The 23,914-nt window shown below is 41.1% G+C and overlaps 2 protein-coding genes across 5 annotated transcripts in view; both read right to left on the bottom strand.

Moving 5' to 3' along the window:
- ankdd1b (ankyrin repeat and death domain containing 1B) overlaps positions 1-6,843 on the bottom strand; it is a 27,518-nt gene extending 20,675 nt beyond the window's left edge. For 3 of the 4 annotated variants that reach the window (XM_080434288.1, XM_080434290.1, XM_080434289.1), the window contains exons 1-6: positions 6,503-6,843; positions 4,368-4,572; positions 2,592-2,692; positions 1,458-1,556; positions 184-282; positions 1-80 (exon numbers count right to left, since the gene is read on the bottom strand). The exon at positions 1-80 is cut by the window's left edge and continues 25 nt beyond it. In XM_080434288.1, the coding sequence (XP_080290414.1) occupies positions 1-80; positions 184-282; positions 1,458-1,556; positions 2,592-2,692; positions 4,368-4,551 (563 nt within the window). In that variant the 5' untranslated portion in view covers positions 4,552-4,572; positions 6,503-6,843. Of the gene's footprint in view, positions 81-183; positions 283-672; positions 682-1,457; positions 1,557-2,591; positions 2,693-4,367; positions 4,573-6,502 lie in introns of those variants that run through there. The other variant, XM_080434291.1, reaches the window with a different exon arrangement.
- A 6,299-nt stretch (positions 6,844-13,142) lies between these two features.
- polk (polymerase (DNA directed) kappa) overlaps positions 13,143-23,914 on the bottom strand; it is a 46,735-nt gene continuing 35,963 nt past the window's right edge. Inside the window, exons 15-17 of the mRNA XM_080433731.1 lie at positions 22,650-22,943; positions 21,612-21,660; positions 13,143-13,551 (exon numbers count right to left, since the gene is read on the bottom strand). Of these exons, the coding sequence (XP_080289857.1) occupies positions 13,458-13,551; positions 21,612-21,660; positions 22,650-22,943 (437 nt within the window). The 3' untranslated portion in view covers positions 13,143-13,457. The remainder of the gene's footprint in view (positions 13,552-21,611; positions 21,661-22,649; positions 22,944-23,914) is intronic.

Below are 23,914 nucleotides of genomic sequence, written 5' to 3'. Positions count from 1 at the left end.
ATCTGCAGATCATCCACTATGTATTCTACGATGTCTGTGTGGTTGTTGATGGCAGCACAGTGCATGATGTTTAGACCTATCTGCAAAAGAATAATACAATACCATCTATAAAACAATACAGTCCAACATGTAAAAGGATAATCTTTCAAAATGTATAGAAATGTTTTTAAATAAATGTTTTACGTGGTTCTCTGTCTTCTGTTCGGCTCCAGCCTGAACCAACAGCTTCATGATGTCCAGACAGCCGAACCAAGCAGCCAGGTGCATGGGTGTTACCCCATGCTGAGAGAGACACACACACACACACACACACACACACACACACACACACACACACACACACACACACATACACACACACACACACACACACACACACACACACACACACACACACACACACACACACACACACATACAAACGATGAACACGTGATCAAATCGGATTAAAACAAAGCTACAATAAAACATTGAAATGTAAAGTATAGATTAAATGTAAAGTAAACAAAGTGTAGATTAGCAGCAGGTTCAGATGGCCCAAGGCCCCCAGAGAGAAAGACCTTTCTCATGTACTGTATGTACTGTATGTAAGGTTTAAATCCTCCCTTCTATCACAATATAGAGTGATTACAACTGATTAGACACTTCACTCTTTCTTACGTACAAACAGACCTGGTCTTTAGGATCTACTTTATGTTACAAACAGACCTGGTCTTTAGGATCTACTTTATGTTACAAACAGACCTGGTCTTTAGGATCTACTTTATGTGTTATACAAACATACCTGGTCTTTAGATCTACTTTATGTTACAAACAGACCTGGTCTTTAGGATCTCCTTTATGTTACAAACAGACCTTGTCTTTCGGATCTACTTTATGTTACAAACAGACCTGGTCTTTAGGATCTCCTTTATGTTACAAACAGACCTGGTCTTTAGGATCTACTTTATGTTACAAACAGACCTGGTCTTTAGGATCTACAGAGAGTACAGAAGTCCTGACGTCACTCGTCCATCCCCTGGTTCGTAAAGTAATTTCTCTATGGAGAATAACATTGTGTCATCTTAGAATCGTCTCATATATGAATTGTGGTCCAACAATAAACAAACTGTCTGGGCGATATTGTCAGGGGGGAGATTCTGTATCGTTTATGATAGTCAGTCACTCATATTTGAAACAGTCTGTTTCTGGCGAAAATTTTACTAATTCGTCGGAAGTAACATTATCGTTTTCTCATCGTCAGTTGATGCTTCATATCCATAAGAGTCAAACCACCGGGGTCATTTGTTTATTTTTTGGAACACAGTTCTTATTTGACGCGATATTAAACACGTCTATGGGAATTTAGAACGGGGGGGAAAAACGCGACCCGGGTAGGATGTGTAAATTACGTCAGACTTCGGTGCTCTATACAAACAGACCTGGTCTTTAGGATCTACTTTATGTTACAAACAGACCTGGTCTTTAGGATCTACTTTGACTCTGCGTCGCAGCAGCAGTCGAACAGCGTCCATGTTGTTTCCTGCCACAGCGTAGTGAAGTGCTGTCCTGTTGTGCTAAAAGACAAAAACACACATTCACTGATTAAACACCATGCTGTTGCACCCTTAATACCTTTAAATATATACATCCATCCTCAACCGCTTATCCGGAATTGGGTCACGAGGGCAACAGTTCCAAAAGAGAGCTCCAGACTTCCCTTTCCCGGGGCAACATTAGCCACTTCCTCCTGGCGGGTCCTGAGGCCTTCCAAGGCCAGTGTGGAGATATAATCCCCTATCTGGTCCTTGGTCTGCCAGGGGGTCTCCGCTCCTCCTCCCAGTGGGACGTGCAGCGAGGACCTCCCTAAGGAGGTATCTGTACTAGATGCCCAAACCACCTAAGCTGGCTCCTTTCCAAGGAAAGGAGCAGCGGTTCTACTCCAAGTCTCTTCTCTGAACTTCTCACACAATCTCTATCTCTAAGGGAGAGGCCAGCCACTCGTCTGAGAAAACTCATTTCGGCCGCTTGTATCCGCTACCTTATTCTTTGAGTCATGACCCACACTTCATGACCATGAGGTGAGAGTATAGGAGCGCAGATTGCTCGGTAGACCGAGAGCTTTGCCTTCTGGCTCAGCTCTCTATTCATCACAACAATGCGGTACAGCGACTGAAATAACCGCTCCTGCTGCTCTGATTCTCCGGCTGATCTCCCGCTCCGAGAGAAACCTTATAGCGCCTGGACTCACCACGTTGGACTCACTACATTCTGGACTCACCACGTTCTGGACTCACTACGTTCTGGACTCACCACGTTCTGGACTCACCACGTTGGACTCGCTACGTTCTGGACTCACTACGTTCTGGACTCACCACGTTAGACTCACCACGTTCTGGACTCACCACGTTCTGGACTCATCACGTTCTTAGACTCACTACGTTCTGGACTCACCACGTTAGACTCACCACGTTCTGGACTCACCACGTTCTGGACTCACCACGTTCTTAGACTCACTACGTTCTGGACTCACCACGTTAGACTCACCACGTTCTGGATTCACCACGTTCTGGACTCACCACGTTCTTAGACTCACTACGTTCCGGACTCACCACGTTCTTGGTGTTGGCGTTCACAGCTCTGCTCAGAGCCTTCATGGTTTCCACATCGTTGCTCTTGGCTGCTTCGATGTAGCGTTTCTCCGTCTCCAGCACTTTGACACAACAAGAGAAGACGTTCAACAAACTACTCACATCACAACGTAAAGCAGTCAGTCACAGTCAGTCAGTCAGTCAGTCAGTCAGTCAGTCAGTCAGTCAGTCAGCCGTCAGTCAGTCAGTCAGTCAGTCACAGTCACAGTCAGTCAGTCAGTCAGTCAGTCAGTCAGTCAGTCAGTCAGTCAGTCAGTCAGTCAGTCAGTCAGTCAGTCAGTTAGCCGTCAGTCAGTCATATTCAGTCAGTCAGTCAGTCAGTCAGTCAGTCAGTCAGTCAGTTAGCCGTCAGTCAGTCATATTCAGTCAGTCAGTCAGACAGACGGTCGGTCGGGATGTCGGTCGGTCAATGACAGACAAATATGTTGTTCCAGGGACCCCCCAGAAGCAAAGATTACAAATGTTTGCTTTAAAAATATGTATATTCCAATTTTGCACAAATGTTCAAGATTTTTCAAAAATAGCAGATCTACAAGCTCATAGTGCCACGCTATGAGCTTGTACGATCTGCTATTTTTGAATAGCCAAAGAAATCTAAAAATGACACAGATGCGTTCCCAGATTAAATGGGTTAGGCTGCATTACACAGATCTATTCAATCGATGGCCACATCACCATTAAGCTGCATTAACACAGATCAATACAAACCATTGATTCTCTTTGACGTTTCAAAGCTCTAACTATTTACTCTGGCCTTGTAGAGTCACACTAATGATTAACTGAAACACGGGACTACACCCTACAGCACATAGCTTCCACTGGTCTGTGTGTGTGTGTGTGTGTGTGTGTGTGTGTGTGTGTGTGTGTGTGTGTGTGTGTGTGTGTGTGTGTGTGTGTGTGTGTGTGTGTGTGTGTGTGTGTGTGTGTGTGTGTGTGTGTGTGTGTATGTGCGTGCGTGCGTGCGTGTGTGTGTGTGTGTGTCTGAAAGCCTGTTCAACAACACGATAAATGTTTCAGGATGTTTATCCGACCTGGTTCAGTCACTGGAACAGTATATCCACATGTATGGCTTCTCACGCACCTGCAGACCGTTTGAACACTAAACTGCTTCTCAAAGTGCGGCCTGGGGACCCCCCCGGGGCCACTGAGAGGGTTTCCAGGAGGTCCCCAGCAGCAAAATGAGGAACAGTTTAATTTTAAACCATTCAATCCTGCATGGAACACATCATGTGTCATTTTAGATTTATTTGGGCTAGTTCAGAAAATTCGTGAAAATGTGTGCAAATCTTTGAATATGTATATTTTTATAAATAAATATGTACACATTTTATACTCAAATCTTTGCTTCATGGGGGTCCCTGGAACAAAACATTTTGAGATGGGGGTCCACGGGCCAAATACATATCTAAACATGTTTTCTAAATCCTAACAGTATGTTGCTATATCAGTGGTGCTCCAACTTTTCCATGTCAAGGACCCCCAGAATGATATGTATTTGGCTGCGGACCCCCATTTCAAAATATGTTGTTCCAGGAACCCCCAGAAGCAAATATTGGAGTTAAACATGTTTGCTTTAAAAAAATATATATATATGATTTGCAAACATTTTCTTGTAGATCTGCTATTTTTGAATAGCCAAAGAAATGTAAAAAATGACACAGATGCTTTCCTGGTCCTAATGGATGAATTTGGGGGTCTTTGACAACGCTGTAGAGCTGTAGACTCACTGTCACTCACACATCTCTTTGCTGTCGAAGTCGCTGTCTGTCTCTCTGTCCGTCTGCCTGTCTGTCTCTCTGTCTGTCTGCTTGTTGAGGACGAAGTCGGTGAATCCTTTGACCGTCTCCGGTCTGACCCACTTCCTGGGGTCCAGGTTCTTAGCCCTCATGGTCTCCTTCAGGGTCAAAGCTCTGGCCTCCATCACTGTTATCCTTCACTAAAACTAATGGAATAAAAACAACAGGGTCAAAGCTCTGGCCTCCATCACTGTTATCCTTCACTAAAACTAACAGAATAAAAACAAATAAAAACAACAGGGTCAAACCTCTGGCCTCCATCACTGTTATCCTTCACTAAAACTAATAGAATAAAAACAAATAAAAACAACATGGTCAAACCTCTGGCCTCCATCACTGTTAACCTTCACTAAAACTAACAGAATAAAAACAAATAAAAACAACAGGGTCAAACCTCTGGCCTCCATCACTGTTATCCTTCACTAAAACTAATAGAATAAAAACAAATAAAAACAACAGGGTCAAAGCTCTGGCCTCCATCACTGTTATCCTTCACTAAAACTAATAGAATAAAAACAAATAAAAACAACAGGGTCAAACCTCTGGCCTCCATCACCGCCAACTAGACGCAGTGGTGGAAAAAGTACTCAAATGTTTTTCTTAAGTAAAAGTATCAATACTGCAATTTAGAAGTACTCTGTTACAAGTGAAAGTCCGGAATGCAAAATGTACTTGAGTAAAAGTACAAAATCATTGGTATCAAAATGTACTTAAAGTACCAAAAGTAAAAGTACAAAAATATTTGAAAATAGCAGATCTACAAGCTCACAACGTGTCGCGCTGCGACGCGTTGTGAGCTTGTAGATCTGCTATTTTCAAATAGCCTATGTATAAAATAGGGCTAAAGTGGTTAATGTATGTTTTATAATATCATAATTTACATCTGAAAAGTAATTAGAAACTAAAGTTTTCAAATAATTGTAGTGGAATAAAAGTACAATATTTGCCTCTGAGATGTAGTGGAGTAGAAGTAAAAGTATTGGTAATTGGAAATACTCAAGTAAAGTACAGATACCTCAAAATTGTACTTAAGTACAGTACTTAAGTAAATGTAATTAGTTACTTTACACCACTGAGTAGACGTTATGGTTGACTATAAAACTAATAGAATAAAAACAAAAAGAGAAAGCTGTCAGAGCACTAAATGAAGGCATGTACAAACAAATAAATCAATAAACATATATGCTCTACTCCTCTCCACATTAGATTGAGACAATATACTGCTTTTATTTCGACATATACACATGTGTGTGTGCGTGTGTGTGTGTGTGCGTGTGTGTGTGTGTGTGTGTGTGTGTGTGTGTGTGTGTGTGTGTGTGTGTGTGAGGGGGAGGGGGGGCTTTACAGTTAGTTATGTAATAGAAATTTCACACCAGAAATGTAGTACATTGCATGTCTTACACTAATGGAGGCAAGATGTTATAATAAATTGCAACAGGGACAATATGCACATTTTAGTTTTGGAACTGCTGCATATTGATAAGCTATTATACCTCTCTAAGACAAGAATCTATATGTTGTTCTCACTGTATACTTTTATTATATTGATATGTTTTTATATTGCATTAATATATTATTATGTTTAGAATGTCCCAACACCATTTTGTTGCTTGTAGTTGTATTAGTGACTAATAAAACCTTGTAGTTGTATACATTAGTGACTAATAAAACCTTGTAGTTGTATACATTAGTGACTAATAAAACCTTGTAGTTGTATACATTAGTGACTAATAAAACCATCTTGATTTTTGAACTGTTTTGTGTTTTTTTACACAACAAACTGAAACTAACTAAAATCATAGAGAAACGTAGTTTTAGTCTGTGTTAAAAATCTCACAACGCATCCCGATGAGACGTGTTGCGAGCTTGTAGATCAGCTATTTTTGTAGAATCTCGCCCCCTGACTGCCCCACAGTATATCAAACTAACACCCACACTAATCAATACTAAACTCAAACTTAAGCCTTTTTCACAAAATAAAACCTAAACCATCAGAAAAACGCTTTGAAACTAACATTGAAAACATGAAGTCAAAATGAAATGTAATAAAAAAACTAATGAAACATTGATAATAACCTTGTTGTGGAGCAGCTCTGTGTTGAAGGTGAAGTCTGTCTGTCTGGATGGTTGATCTCTGCCTTCCTTCGTTTCCAACCTCTCTAGATGTGTCCTGTGTGACTGTATGAGTTTAAAGGCTTCTGATTCTAAACATGAACCCAATCAGAACACTAAATGTTAAAATGCTCTACGACAACACTTTACCTACAGTAATAATAATAATAATAACAAATAATTATTCTAATACTGCTTGCTCACTTAATCCCGTGTTTGAGGAAACCAGATCCACTTAAGCCTTGATTAAAATACCAGAACGGTGTTGAAACAGGCGACAACGAGGCGGTTGTGTGTTGTGTGCTCTCCTCTCCTCTCCTACCCAGAATGCCTCAGGGCGAACTAACGCCTGTTTGTTCAGGCTTGTATCACTATATCACACCCTTCATGTTAAACATGTCAGACCTCACCTGCTCTGTAACTCTACTGTTCATTTAGCCTGGGTTTGAACCCTGGTCTCCTGTGCAAGTTTTTTTCTGTTGTTGTTTTAGCTAATTTCTCCCCTTCTTGCTCAGGGGAGAAATTACATTTTTGATCTTCAGGTCAAACTGTTTGTCAAACCAGAAACAGGATGGTGTCAAAGGTTTAACCTAAGATCTAACCACAGGACCTAAATGTCTCAATAGAAATTAGACCAGCAGGGAGACCAAATACAGCCACTCCAACTGTAGTTATACGTTATATGGTATTAACATACTAACATACAGATTGGACAAAATAACATTTTATTCACCAGAAAAGGTTACATAATATACCGCTTTAAGGCTCAATTAAAAGGTAGTGTAAGTAATTTTGTGTTGGTTAAAACAAGACGTGTTTGTGTGAAAAGGTTAAAGCTCTATATTTAGAGTAATAATAATTATGATAGTGTTTGTTCAATAAAAATAAAATGCATTTTCTGGTGGGATGCCAATTTCATCCATTCAGAAGAGAATCCATTTATCAGGTTCAATGTTATAGAGTTCCAGTTTAACATTGTGTCTGCTCATTTCTTTGTTTCATCCTGTTCCCTGAGGTCCAGTGATGCCGGCCCCCTGGGGGTCCCCAAGACCAGGGTTAGGGTTCCTCCCTAACTTCAAACCCGCCCTGAAAACCCACCGGTTCAGCCTTTCCGAGTTGACTTGATGACTGATTGACTGATTTCAACTCGTTATTTTTATTGCTTTTAATTCTTATCTTTTGCTTTGACTTTTCCTAATAAATAGTTTTTTCTTGTTGTTTGTCCTCTCCCCTGGCCCCCACTCACATGTAGAGTCTTTGAGTACTTAGATACTCGCTATATATATATATATATATATATATATATATATATATATATATATATATATATATATATATATATATATACATATATATACACATATATATACATATATATACACATATATATACATATATATATATATATGGTTAAAGAGTTACCTTGCTGATCGTAATCAATATGTTCAGTTAAATAATATAAAATCTGAGTTAGCAAGGGTAACATACGGGGTCCCGCAGGGTTCTGTACTTGGCCCAAAGTTGTTTATTTTATACATAAATGATATCTGTAAAGTGTCTACCCTATTGAAATATGTTATTTTTGCAGATGATACTAATCTGTATTGTTCTGGGGAGAACTTGGAGCAGCTCCTGAATGCGGTAGAGGTAGAGTTGAAAACACTAAAGAAGTGGTTCGATATAAATAAATTATCCCTGAATATAAATAAAACTAAATTTATGATATTTGGCACAAGGAAAATAAATTGTAAACTAAAATTAAAAATTAATGAGGTCGAGATAGAAAGAGTATATGAAAATAAATTCTTGGGTGTAATAATTGATAGCAGATTAAACTGGAAATCTCATATAATGTAAAAATAAAAATGTCTAAAATTATTGCAATATTATATAAAACCAAACATATTTTGAATCAGAAGACACTGTATATACTATATTGTTCTTTAATAGTTCCATATATTACTTATTGTGTGGAAATATGGGGGAACACATATAAAACTAACACAAACCCAATATTTATATTACAGAAGAGAGCTATAAGAATAATAAATAGAACTGATTACTATGAACCAACTAATAAACTTTTTATCAAATTAAATACCCTAAAATTCGAAGATCTAGTTCACTTAAAAACGGTGCTAATAGCATACAAGGCGCACAATAATCAGCTCCCGATCTGCATTCAGGGGCTGTTTGAAGCTAAAGAAACCAGGTATTGGTTAAGGGGAGCAAATATGCTAAAGGTAACGAAGGCCAGAACAAATATAAAAAAACAATGTGTCTCAGCAAAAGCAATTCAAATATGGAATAAATGTGAAAATGATTTAAAAATATGTAGCTCTATTGGCAAATTTAAGAAAATGTATAAAATTAAGATGATAATGAAATATAATAATATAATATGATAGGATAATGATATACGCTGTAATAGTAAATATAGTGATGTGGAATTGTTGATTGAGCAATTATTTGAAGAATAGAAGTATTATCAATGATTGATATGTGCTTGATTTTCTGTTTTGTATAGCTTGGAAATATTATATATATATATATATTTATGTATATATATATTTTGATTTATATAGCAAAGGAATATTTTCTTTTTCAATGTTTGAGTATAATTAAAAAAAAAAGATTTTCTGTTTTAATATATTATTCAATGCAAGAAGGGTAGGCGCTATAAGCTATTAGCTTCAGCCTACGCCTTTTCGGTCAAGCAGTTTTGTTCTGCTTTGTTTTTGTTTGTAATTGTTTTTTTCGTTAATTGTATGAAATGCCATATGGGTGTATGGTTGTATTGACCGAAATAAACTTTAACTAACTAACTAAATATACACACATATATATATATATATATATACACATATATATACATATATACATATATATATATATATATATATATATATATATATATATATATATATATATATATATATATATATATATATATATATGTGTGTGTGTGAGTTCTCTCTGCTATGTATGTTCTGTTTATTAAAGAACTGGAGATACAGGGAGACCCCTGTTACTGAACAAACACTGTTAAGGCCAGTCCACACCAATGCAACTCCTTGCAACATGCAACTAAATGCAACCATTCTCTCTAATGGCAGTTGCAAGGAGTAGCATTGGTGTCTGTGGACTGACCTTAAAACTGTGTTGTTGCAAGGAGCGTTGACTAGTTGCATTGGTGCAGTCTGGCCTTTGCAGTATGCAGTGGTGGAAAAAGTACTCAAATTCTCTACTTAAGTAAAAGTACCAATACTGCAATATAAAAATACTCTGTTACAAGTAAAAGTCCAGAATTAAAAATTTACTTGAGTAAAAGTACAAAAGTATTGGCATCAAAATGTACTTAAAGTACCAAAAGTAAAAGTACTAAAATATTTGAAAATAGCAGATCTACAAGCTCACAACGCGTCGCGATGCGACGCGTTGTGAGCTTGTAGATCGGCTATTTTCAAATAGCCTAGGTATAAAATAGGGTTAAAGTGGTTAATGTGTGTTTCATTATATCATAATTTATATCTGAAAAGTAACTAGTAACTAAAGTTTTCAAATAATTGTAGTGGAGTAAAAGTACAATATTTGCCTCTGAGATGTAGTGGAGTAAAAGTAAAAGTATTGGAAATTGGAAATACTCAAGTAAAGTACAAATACCTCAAAATTGTACTTAAGTACAGTACTTAAGTAAATGTACTTAGTTACTTTCCACCACTGGCAGTATGTCTATAGCATTAGCAATAATTGCTGTCAGATTTGAGAGATATTTAATACTTATTTTAACAGAAGAAAATCACTTACTGCACCTTTACCACTTAACCCAATAAACCTCGTTGACCGGGGTCCTCTAGGGCTCTATACTAGGTCCCCCTCCTTTTTCCAATCTGTGGTAAAACCTCCCCGTTGCAGTTAGAACTACAGACTCTCTCCCAATCTTCCACTGTAATCTGTAGACTCACCTCTTCACACCTTCAGCCTGTAGCACTTGACCTAGTTATGACGACCATGCAGACTCTACCTGGACATTTGTTCTCATGTTTGTGTTGTTAAGCTTGTTTTTTCTTGATCACAATGTTAAACATTTGATCTAGATAGCATATCATTAAGATGCTGGGTTCATTGTTTACCAATAGTTTAAATGTACAGGTTATTATGTTTTGATAGTATATTGTTTAGACTGATGCTAGGTTCTTGGTTTAAACTGTGATCCTAGTTTACTGAGACACTACACTGTCTCTGTATTCTATGATCCTATAGTTTACTGAGACACTACACTGTCTCTGTATTCTATGATCCTATAGTTTACTGAGACACTACACTGTCTCTGTATTCTATGATCCTATAGTTTACTGAGACACTACACTGTCTCTGTATTCTATGATCCTATAGTTTACTGAGACACTACTCTGTCTCTGTATTCTATGATCCTATAGTTTACAGACACTACACTGTCTCTCTGTATTCTATGATCCTATAGTTTACTGAGACACTACACTGTCTCTCTGTATTCTATGATCCTATAGTTTACAGACACTACACTGACTGTCTCTGTATTCTATGATCCTATAGTTTACTGAGACACTACACTGTCTCTCTGTATTCTATGATCCTATAGTTTACTGAGACACTACACTGTCTCTGTATTCTATGATCCTATAGTTTACTGAGACACTACACTGTCACTCTGTATTCTATGATCCTATAGATTACTGAGACACTACACTGTCTCTGTATTCTATGATCCTATAGTTTACTGAGACACTACACTGTCTCTCTGTATTCTATGATCCTATAGTTTACTGAGACAATACACTGTCTCATTCTATGATCCTATAGTTTACTGAGACACTACACTGTCTCTGTATTTTATGATCCTATAGTTTACTGAGACACTACACTGTCTCTCTGTATTCTATGATCCTATAGTTTACTGAGACACTACACTGTCTCTCTGTATTCTATGATCCTATAGATTACTGAGACACTACACTTTCTCTCTGTATTCTATTATCCTATAGTTTACTGAGACACTACACTTTCTCTCTGTATTCTATGATCCTATAGTTTACTGAGACACTACACTGTCTCTGTATTCTATGATCCTATAGTTTACTGAGACACTACACTTTCTCTCTGTATTCTATGATCCTATAGTTTACTTAGACACTACACTGTCTCTGTATTCTATGTTTACCTTGTTTACTGTAAGATGCTCTGGACAATGAGCGTCTGATAAATGACTACATTGTAAACCATAAACAACAGGTTCTAGTATGAGCAATTTTATTTTTTTCAACTTAGTAAGCAGACCTATGGAGAGATATGGGCCACAGGGACATTTCACCAACATGATTTATTGCAAGTCAAATTGACACGATGACACTGCTTATAGACATTCTTCTAAAGTTGTATGTACATATTATTATATCTTAATATCAAACAAACAATATCAGCATGAGATCCAACAGGACAGTGAAGTGGAAATAATAATTTAATCTTCGTAACAAAACAAACATATATTGAATAATAAAGTGTCGTCAATCATCAGCTGACAATAAAATGTAAAACAAGCAAACAAACGCACACGCACGCACGCACGCACAACCCCCCCTCCCCCCCCCCCTCCACTGGGAAGAGGAGCACACCAGCGGGTCTTTACCATAGAAGTACACAGCAGACTAGCTGCACTGCCAGCTGAAAAGGCTCCTTAGGATTATTACCAGTTATGATAATAATAGTTACCATTCCAGGTTTGTGAACGATCATCAGTATCATTGATACCAGTCATAATCAACAGTCTAATAAAACAACAACAATAATAACACAAGGTTTGCATTTATCTGTTGCACTTTGAGCTGCATTTATGTCATGAAAGGTGCTATTTTAATAGTTTATTATTATTATTATTATTAATACTTATGGCTTAAATGTGTCAGCAAACCATTAGAACAGCACTGCTGCCAAAAGTCCACTGTTATCATTAAAATAATAAAGCTGTTTATTTAGTTTTGTTTGTTTGTAAAGCGACTTGGGTTCTAAGAAAAGGGCTATAAGTTATTATTATAACATTCATCATCACAGGTCCATTTGGTTCCATGTCATAGTTATGGTGGTCCATGACATTAAAGAGTTATAGAACCACTGCTATTATAATAGTATATCAGACACATAACAGATCTGACAGTGTGATAAAAAAAACCTGGTTCTGAAACAGTTCCACATGTGATGGAACCTGATTCCTGGTTCCTCAATGTGATGAAACCTGATTAAAGGTTCCTCAATGTGATGGAACCTGATTAAAGGTTCCTCAATGTGATGGAACCTGATTAAAGGTTCCTCAATGTGATGGAACCTGATTAATGGTTCCTCAATGTGATGGAACCTGATTAAAGGTTCCTCAATGTGATGGAACCTGATTAAAGGTTCCTCAATGTGATGGAACCTGATTAAAGGTTCCTCAATGTGATGGAACCTGATTAATGGTTCCTCAATGTGATGGAACCTGATTAAAGGTTCCTCAATGTGATGGAACCTGATTAAAGGTTCCTCAATGTGATGGAACCTGATTAAAGGTTCCTCAATGTGATGGAACCTGATTAATGGTTCCTCAATGTGATGGAACCTGATTAAAGGTTCCTCAATGTGATGGAACCTGATTAAAGGTTCCTCAATGTGATGGAACCTGATTAAAGGTTCCTCATGTTCCTGATCCAAACCATAACACCTGAACAACCTGTCTGTGGTGTTGAGGTGAACAACCCGTCTACCTGAACAACCTGTCTACCTGAACAACCTGTCTGTGGTGTTGTGAGGTCATCTGAAGAACCTGTCTACCTGAACAACCTGTCTGTGGTGTCGTGATGTCACCTGAAGAACCTGTCTAGCTGAAGAACCTGTCTGTGGTGTCGTGATGTCACCTGAAGAACCTGTCTATGGTGTTGAGGGGGTGAGCTGGGTTCAGGGCTTTGGTCTTCTTCTTAGCGGGAGAGGATTGAGGAGAGTGTCGTCTGGAACACACAGGAACATCATCTCAATCTGTCACACTGTCACTTTAAAGGTATCATGACATTCATTTTCACTTTTTTTATTTTCAATGTTTTATTTGGGGTTTTATGACCTCAATTACACCCAAAAAACCTGAACTTAGAACATTCAGTGGATTTTCTGTGGTCTGGGGTTTTCTGAATAATTAGGCTGAAAAGTAATCTGAGCTTGGCCCTTCGGCAGTGAGGTCACAGTCGATTAATCCCGCCCACTCTCCTCCTCGCCCCTCCCCTCCCCTATCCTTTCCTTCGGAGCAGAGGCGATGATTGACAGGCAAAATCCCTCACCAGCGACACCCGCAGGCAAAGATTTCTTTTTTCATTGCAGTTGAAAAGGCTTTAGAAATGTGAGAGAAAAACACCTGCCATGGATCAATGGAATGGAATTTTCACTTAAAACTTTTTGTACACTTTTGAAGGACCAGGACAAAGACTTTGAATGTTGTGTAAAAGTGAATGTCATTAAACCTTTAAATGTCAAACTACACAATGATGTTTTAACAACACATTCCTGAGAGCTATTGTTGTGTTATTAACACATCGGGTGCCGAAAACGGTCCGGACCGTTTTTGAGAATCCAAAGGAGGAGTGCCAAAAAACGGTCCGGACCGTTTTTGACCCAATTTTATTTTTATACGTGGGGCCCAACGTGGGGCACTCTAACGAAACTCCTGAGAAGGAGAGGCCGGATGTGGATCCATGTCAAAAATCCTTCCGGTCGGCCTTTCCAATGTTAACTCCTTGACTAAAAGCTTAATATCTCCATTTCTTTTTAACGTGGTGGAAGTGAGACGTTTTCGATCAGCGATCACTCTGCAATGGAGGATCGCGTTAGAAATATTATTGTTCCAGGTGTTAGTCGGGACCCTCCGCCGTCTCGCACGCACGCTTTGTTTACATGCACTTCCTCGTCGGGGCTTCTACAGCACGAAACATATCAACGTAAGTGGATGGAAGAATAGCAGGCACTGAACGTATAATATTTTAAAGGAGAATTCCGGACATTTTAAGAGTTATCTTTGATGTGTCGTTACTCACCTACCGACGTAAAAAGTGGCGTTGTTTTTTTCCAGAGATTCCCCTGTCGTCATTTTTTCAACCCCCTCCGTTGTCATAATTTGAGCGCGTGGCTTTAGTAGAGGCCCTAGGAGGGGTCCACGCGTACCCTCTTATTTTTTTTTCTAGTTTAGATTTTTGGCATCCATAAGACCTCTAGTATAGGGATTTAGATGATCCCAAGAAAAAAAGTGGTCCAAAGTGTGTTTTTTTCAATGTTTTATTACCCCTATGAGACCTGCAGGATTGCTAGCTGAAATGCCAGCGAGACTGTCTGTCGAAGACTGTGGCACGCTCAAATTTAGACGTAGCCCAAAGATAGAGATATCATTTGATTCTAGACAACCTCAGGTTTCCAATGGGACCAACCTTGTCTTGCTACCTTGTAGGTAAGGGGGCTAAATACCTAAGGATTCAAAGTTAGACAACATTTTGTCGAGGGAAAAACGGCCATCACTATTTTCCAAATGGTCCCCTGAGCTGTCACCTTGATATAAGTGAATTGAAATGGGTTACATGTATAACTACAAGCCTCCCCTGTACATAAATGCCACATTTATGCCAATCTCATGCAGTTTTGGGCAAGAATCATGCCGTTTATTGCATGCAGTACAAATATGTAATTTCCGCCTATTGTAAAAAGGAGACCACTTTACTGTATCTATAGCTGCATGAGACCACTGTACTGTATCTATAGCTGTATGAGACCACTGTACTGTATCTATAGCTGTATGAGACCACTGTACTGTATCTATAGCTGTATGAGACCACTGTACTGTATCTATAGCTGTATGAGACCACTGTACTGTATCTATAGCTGTATGAGACCACTGTACTGCATCTATAGCTGTATGAGACCACTGTACTGTATCTATAGCTGCATGAGACCACTGTACTGTATCTATAGCTGCATGAGACCACTGTACTGTATCTATAGCTGCATGAGACCACTGTACTGCATCTATAGCTGTATGAGACCACTGTACTGTATCTATAGCTGCATGAGACCACTGTACTGTATCTATAGCTGTATGAGACCACTGTACTGTATCTATAGCTGTATGAGACCACTGTACTGCACCTATAGCTGTATGAGACCACTGTACTGTATCTATAGCTGCATGCATGAGACCACTGTATCTATAGCTGCATGAGACCACTGTACTGTATCTATAGCTGCATGAGACCACTGTACTGTATCTATAGCTGCATGAGACCACTGTCTGCATCTATATCCCACTATACTGAATCTAAACCGCTGTACTGCATATATAGATTACTGTACTCCATCTATAGACCACATACATTGACCACTGTACTGTATCTATAGACCACTATACTGCATCTCAACTCAACACAACTCAATGGGGGGGGGGGGGGGTCCACAGATGTGTCTATACACAAATCCACGGAGCGCTGCCCTGGGCGCAGCCATTGCTGCGGTGTCAACGCTCCGCGGACGCGACACCGCAGCAATGGCCGCCTACAGGCAGCTACAGGCACTGTACTATAGATACAGTACATGTGGCTAGAGAGGCACTAGAGTGGTCTACAGATGCACTAGAGTGGTCTACAGATGCACTAGAGTGGTCTACAGGTGCACTAGAGTGGTCTACAGATGCAATAGAGTGGTCTACAGATGCACTAGAGTGGTCTACAGAGGCACTAGAGTGGTCTACAGATGCAATAGAGTGGTCTACAGATGCAATAGAGTGGTCTACAGATGCAATAGAGTGGTCTACAGAGGCACTAGAGTGGGCTAGAGAGGCACTAGAGTGGGCTAGAGAGGCACTAGAGTGGGCTAGAGAGGCACTAGAGTGGTCTACAGGTGCAATAGAGTGGTCTACAGATGCACTAGAGTGGTCTACAGATGCACTAGAGTAGTCTACAGGTGCACTAGAGTGGTCTACAGGTGCAGTAGAGTGGTCTACAGATGCACTGCAGTGGTCTACAGATCACGCCAGTGGTCTACAGATACACTAGAGTGGGCTAGAGAGGCACTAGAGTGGGCTAGAGAGGCACTAGAGTGGTCTACAGGTGCAATAGAGTGGTCTACAGATGCACTAGAGTGGGCTAGAGAGGCACTAGAGTGGGCTAGAGAGGCACTAGAGTGGTCTACAGGTGCAATAGAGTGGTCTACAGATGCACTAGAGTGGTCTACAGATGCACTAGAGTAGTCTACAGGTGCACTAGAGTGGTCTACAGGTGCAGTAGAGTGGTCTACAGATGCACTGCAGTGGTCTACAGATCACGCCAGTGGTCTACAGATACACTAGAGTGGGCTAGAGAGGCACTAGAGTGGGCTAGAGAGGCACTAGAGTGGTCTACAGATGCAATAGAGTGGTCTACAGGTGCACTAGAGTGGGCTAGAGAGGCACTGGAGTGGTCTACAGATGCACTAGAGTGGGCTAGAGAGGCACTAGAGTGGGCTAGAGAGGCACTAGAGTGGGCTAGAGAGGCACTAGAGTGGTCTACAGATGCACTAGAGTGGTCTACAGATGCACTAGAGTGGTCTACAGATGCAATAGAGTGGTCTACAGGTGCACTAGAGTGGGCTAGAGAGGCACTGGAGTGGGCTAGAGAGGCACTAGAGTGGGCTAGAGAGGCACTAGAGTGGTCTACAGGTGCAATAGAGTGGTCTACAGATGCACTAGAGTGGGCTAGAGAGGCACTAGAGTGGGCTAGAGAGGCACTAGAGTGGTCACTGTATCTATAGCTGCATGAGACCACTGTACTGTATCTATAGCTGCATGAGACCACTGTACTGTATCTATAGCTGCATGAGACCACTGTCTGCATCTATATCCCACTATACTGAATCTAAACCGCTGTACTGCATATATAGATTACTGTACTCCATCTATAGACCACATACATTGACCACTGTACTGTATCTATAGACCACTATACTGCATCTCAACTCAACACAACTCAATGGGGGGGGGGGGGGTCCACAGATGTGTCTATACACAAATCCACGGAGCGCTGCCCTGGGCGCAGCCATTGCTGCGGTGTCAACGCTCCGCGGACGCGACACCGCAGCAATGGCCGCCTACAGGCAGCTACAGGCACTGTACTATAGATACAGTACATGTGGCTAGAGAGGCACTAGAGTGGTCTACAGATGCACTAGAGTGGTCTACAGATGCACTAGAGTGGTCTACAGGTGCACTAGAGTGGTCTACAGATGCACTAGAGTGGTCTACAGATGCACTAGAGTGGTCTACAGATGCACTAGAGTGGTCTACAGATGCAATAGAGTGGTCTACAGATGCAATAGAGTGGTCTACAGATGCAATAGAGTGGGCTAGAGAGGCACTAGAGTGGGCTAGAGAGGCACTAGAGTGGGCTAGAGAGGCACTAGAGTGGTCTACAGGTGCAATAGAGTGGTCTACAGATGCAATAGAGTGGTCTACAGAGGCACTAGAGTGGGCTAGAGAGGCACTAGAGTGGGCTAGAGAGGCACTAGAGTGGGCTAGAGAGGCACTAGAGTGGTCTACAGGTGCAATAGAGTGGTCTACAGATGCACTAGAGTGGTCTACAGATGCACTAGAGTAGTCTACAGATGCACTAGAGTGGTCTACAGATGCACTAGAGTGGTCTACAGATGCACTAGAGTGGTCTACAGATGCACTAGAGTGGTCTACAGGTGCAGTAGAGTGGTCTACAGATGCACTGCAGTGGTCTACAGATCACGCCAGTGGTCTACAGATACACTAGAGTGGGCTAGAGAGGCACTAGAGTGGTCTACAGATGCAATAGAGTGGTCTACAGGTGCACTAGAGTGGGCTAGAGAGGCACTGGAGTGGTCTACAGATGCACTAGAGTGGGCTAGAGAGGCACTAGAGTGGGCTAGAGAGGCACTAGAGTGGGCTAGAGAGGCACTAGAGTGGTCTACAGATGCACTAGAGTGGTCTACAGATGCACTAGAGTGGTCTACAGATGCACTAGAGTGGTCTACAGATGCAATAGAGTGGTCTACAGGTGCACTAGAGTGGGCTAGAGAGGCACTGGAGTGGGCTAGAGAGGCACTAGAGTGGGCTAGAGAGGCACTAGAGTGGTCTACAGGTGCAATATAGTGGTCTACAGATGCACTAGAGTGGGCTAGAGAGGCACTAGAGTGGGCTAGAGAGGCACTAGAGTGGTCTACAGGTGCAATAGAGTGGTCTACAGATGCACTAGAGTGGTCTACAGATGCACTAGAGTAGTCTACAGGTGCACTAGAGTGGTCTACAGGTGCAGTAGAGTGGTCTACAGATGCACTGCAGTGGTCTACAGATCACGCCAGTGGTCTACAGATACACTAGAGTGGGCTAGAGAGGCACTAGGAGTGGGCTAGAGAGGCACTAGAGTGGTCTACAGATGCAATAGAGTGGTCTACAGGTGCACTAGAGTGGGCTAGAGAGGCACTGGAGTGGTCTACAGATGCACTAGAGTGGTCTACAGATGCAATAGAGTGGGCTACAAATGCACTACAATGGTCTACATGTCACAGGGTGAATGGAGATCCAGGGTGATTGAAGACAGAGCGCTCGTTTTTAGGCACGGGGCTCCTTCGGGGCGAGGCGGGGCTTTTCGAGACAGGGTTTATTAGCGAGGCTCGCGAGGAGGAGGAGGAGGACGGCGCTGCGAGGCGGGGGGTTATTACGCGAGGCTCGCGAGGAAGAGGAGCCTCCTCCTCCTCCTCCTCCTCGCGTTTTAAACCGTCCCGTCCTCTCCTTCTCTCCTTCTCCTCCTCCTCCGAGGAGGAGAAGGAGAGCGCGGAGAGGCGGGGCTTTGATGCGCCGACGGAGACCTGTCTTTTGTTGTTCCCCCCCACATAGCAACCAGGAAGCTAAGCTAGGGGAACCATAATATCTATGAGGGGAACGCTGAACACGCGTTCACACGCACGGCGCGCCGACTTAGTGGAGCTTGAGGCCGAGGAAGCGCGCCCTCGCGCCTCCAGGCGCGAGTGCCCGCGGTGACCGGCCGACGCTCCACTAGTCGACTCAGCGCCGTTTGATTTGTAAACCGATAGGGACAGAATAGTTCTTTTCATGGATCACTGTGTGTGTGTGTGTGTGTGTGTGTGTGTGTGTGTGTGTGTGTGTGTGTGTGTGTGTGTGTGTGTGTGTGTGTGTGTGTGTGTGTGTGTGTGTGTGTGTGTGTGTCAGGGAGAAACTAAAACAAAAGCCAGCAGAACACAATAAAAGTATCTTAACAGTCCATTGAAAGCATGAGCGCGTGTGCGTGCGCGCGCATGTGTGTGTGTGTGTGTGTGTGACTGTGTGTGTGTGGGTGGTCACGGCCATATGTGCTTGTGCACAAGCCTGGCTTGTGGCTCCCTCTAGTGTTTCTTCTACAGAATTGCTGGGTGGGTAAAAACGAGCGAGCCTTCTTCAATCACCCTGGTTCTCCATTCACCCTGTAACATACATACCACGACAGGGGTCTACAGATGCACTAGAGTGGTCTATAGATACAGTACAGCATTCTATAGATACAGTAGGTAGTCTATAGCTGTAGTACAGTGGTCTCATACAGCTATAGATACAGTGCAGTGGTCTATATATACAGTACAGTGGTATATAGATGCAGTACAGTGGTTTATAGATTCAGTACAGTGATCTATAGATGCAGTACAGTGGTCAAGATGCAGTACATGATCTCATGCAGCTATAGATGCAGTGGTCTCATATAGAAAGAGATGCAGTACAGTGGTCTAGATACAGTACAGTGGTCTCATGCATGCAGCTATAGATACAGTACAGTGGTCTCATACAGCTATAGATACAGTACAGTGGTCTCATACAGCTATATATGCAGTACAGTGGTCTCATACAGCTATAGATGCAGTACAGTGGTCTTATACAGCTATAGATACAGTACAGTGGTCTCATACAGCTATAGATACAGTACAGTGGTCTCATACAGCTATAGATACAGTACAGTGGTCTCATACAGCTATAGATACAGTACAGTGGTCTCATACAGCTATAGATACAGTACAGTGGTCTCATACAGCTATAGATACAGTAAAGTGGTCTCCTTTTTACAATAGGCGGAAATTACATATTTGTACTGCATGCAATAAACTGCATGATTCTTGCCCAAAACTGCATGAGATTGGCATACATGTGGCATTTATATACAGGGGAGGCTTGTAGGTATACATGTAACCCATTTCAATTCACTTTTTTCAAGGTGACAGCTCAGGGGACCATTTGGAAAACAGTGATGGCCGTTTTTCCCTCGACACAATGTTGTCTAACTTTGAATCCTTAGGTATTTAGCCCCCTTCCCGACAAGGTAGCATGACAAGGTTGGTCCCATTGGAAACCTGAGGTTGTCTAGAATCAAATGGTATCTCTATCTTTGGGCTACGTCTAAATTTGAGCGTGCCACAGTCTTCGAAAGACAGTCTCGCTGGCATTTCAGCCAGCAATCCTGCAGGTCTCATAGGGGTAATAAAACATTGAAAAAAACACACTTTGGACCACTTTTTTTCTTGGGATCATCAAAATCCCTATATTAGAGGTCCTATGGATGCCAAAAATCTAAACTAGAAAAAAAAATAAGAGGGTACGCGTGGACCCCTCCTAGGGCCTCTACTACTTAGGGAAATTCGTCTATTATAACCGATGCAAAGTTATTTTTTTCTCTACTACTACTCATTGTAGAGTCTCATGATAGTCAAACATGCGCTGAAAGTTCCTGAGAGGCTACCGCTAACGCCGAACGATTTAACACTGGTTGCTTGTTTCTTTCCAGAACCTGGCAACTTGGTGTTGCCAGGTAGAGAAACAAGCAACCAGTGTTAAATCGTTCGTCAACGTATCAACATAAGTGGATGGAAGAATAGCAGGCACTGAACGTATGATATTTTAATAAACCTCTGGCACCCGATGTGTTAACACATCGTCTGCCAGGGACATTTTAAAACCTCCTTTAAAAAAAAAGATTCCACAAGAGGGCGCTCTACAAACCTTTTTCCTTTGTGTTTGTTAGATGTTGCTGGTTGGGGTTCACCTCTCTCTGTGGAACACACACACACACACACACACGCACACGCACACACACACACACACACACACACACACACACACACACACACACACACACACGCGCACACACACACACACACACACACACACACACACACACACACACACACACACACACACACACACACACACACACACACACACACACACACACACACAAAACTCCTTGTCAACAAAAACAGGAATACATACACTAAAGGAATAATTTACCCCAACAAATGTTATTTTTTTTCCTATCAATTACTCACCCCATGAAGCCTTGAGTTCATGGAGATTTCTTTGAATGATAATAATTAAAAACGAAATGTAGGAAACAAAACAAAAAAATAACATTATGTATATTTACTCACAACCAATACAAACATGGGTCCCGACCAGTGGTGGAAAGTAACTAAGTACAATTACTTAAGTACTGTACTTAAGTACAATTTTGAGGTATTTGTACTTTACTTGAGTATTTCCAATTTCTAATACTTTTACTTCTACTCCACTACATCTCAGAGGCAAATATTGTACTTTTACTCCACTACAATTATTTAAAAACTTTAGTTACTAGTTACTTTGCAGATATACATTATTATATTATTAAACATACATTAACCACTTTAACCCTATTTTATACCTAGGCTATTTGAAAATAGCCGATCTACAAGCTCACGCGTCGCAGCGCGACGCGTTGTGAGCTTGTAGATCTGCTATTTTCAAATATTTTGTACTTTTACTTTTGATACTTTAAGTACATTTTGATGCCAATACTTTTGTACTTTTACTCAAGTAAATTTTTAATTCTGAACTTTTACTTGTAACCGAGTATTTTTATATTGCAGTATTGGTACTTTTACTTAAGTAAAGAATTTGAGTACTTTTTCCACCACTGGTCCCGACCCTGTGTTTGTGAACCCACTGTGTATAATTCCACGCTGGGCTAATAAACAGATTCATGATTGTGCTCACACTCACCTTTGACCTTTTCTCCTTGGCCGACAATGCGCTTGGTTGGACTAGCGGAGGAGGTCAACGACCTTTGCCCTTTCAGCTGGCGCAGCACGTCCTGGTTCAGACAGAGGTCGATGTGGCGGTTGAAGACGGCCAGGTCTCCCGTGGCCTGGGTCACCCGACACACCGGGCAGGTGAGCCGCTGTGACTCCGCCCCCTGCTGTGACTCCGCCCCCTGCTGTGACTCCGCCCCCTGCTGCTGCGACGCCGTCATCGCCGTCCCCGACGCGCTCTGAGGCGAGTCGCCTCCGAGTCGGGCTGTCAATCACGGTTATTTTATTTGACGATTAATTGTCGCTCAAATAATTTGCGATTTAACGATTTAATTGTGTTTCTGTCATTGAACATTATTAAAGGAGGAGTTCACCCAAAAAATTACTTATTTTCTATCAATTGCACACCTTATGAAGCCTTGAATCCATGGATTCTTTTTTGTTTTTGTCGCATTCCTAAGCTAATAATTTGATTCCCGTCTCCTACCCGGCTAATGTATCCGGTAGGAGACACAAAGTAGATTATTTGTGTCTCCTACCGGAAATACACACGGTCATCAAATTATTGTCTTAGGAATGCCACAAAAACTAAAATAAATCCATGAAATCAAGACTTCATGGGGTGTGTAATTGATAGAAAATAGGATTTTTTTGGCGGTGAACTCCTCCTTTAATATAAAATGACATTTTTGTTTGGCTTTTATGCTTCGTAAAGAAGAGTTGCCCATGCAAGGCAGATATGACATAAAACTTACATAACTTTATACTTAAAAAACAAAAAAACACAAGTAGTGGAAATAGCCAATCTACAAGCTCAAGTTGCAGATATGACAAATAACTGAAATATCTAAAGGTAGGGTAAGTGATTTGCAATTATTCAAATAATTGCAAAATGGGTCTATGTTCTGATAGTACTCATTGCTATAGAGTGTTTGTTCAGTAAAAGGAGTCTCCATGTCTCTCCAGCTCTTTATAAAACAGAAAATGTATTTTCGTTTCAGTTTCAGTTTCATTTCCAATTTTATCCAATCAGGATAGAGAAATCAATCAGGATATAGATTAAACAAGTGAAATTGGAAGTGATGACACTAAGAAATGAGCATGCAAAATTGGAACTGGAACACTATAAAAATGAAGCTTAAAAATGGGGTACTTTCTCCTGATTGGCTGAGATTTTGACACCTACCAGAAAATGTATTTTCTGTTTATTAAAGAGCTGGAGAGACGGGGAGACTC

The sequence above is a fragment of the Gymnoscopelus braueri genome, assembly GCF_963280865.1.
Source record: "Gymnoscopelus braueri genome assembly, chromosome: 7".
Lineage (NCBI taxonomy): Eukaryota > Metazoa > Chordata > Actinopteri > Myctophiformes > Myctophidae > Gymnoscopelus > Gymnoscopelus braueri.
This window is presented reverse-complemented; position numbering and strand designations above follow the sequence as displayed.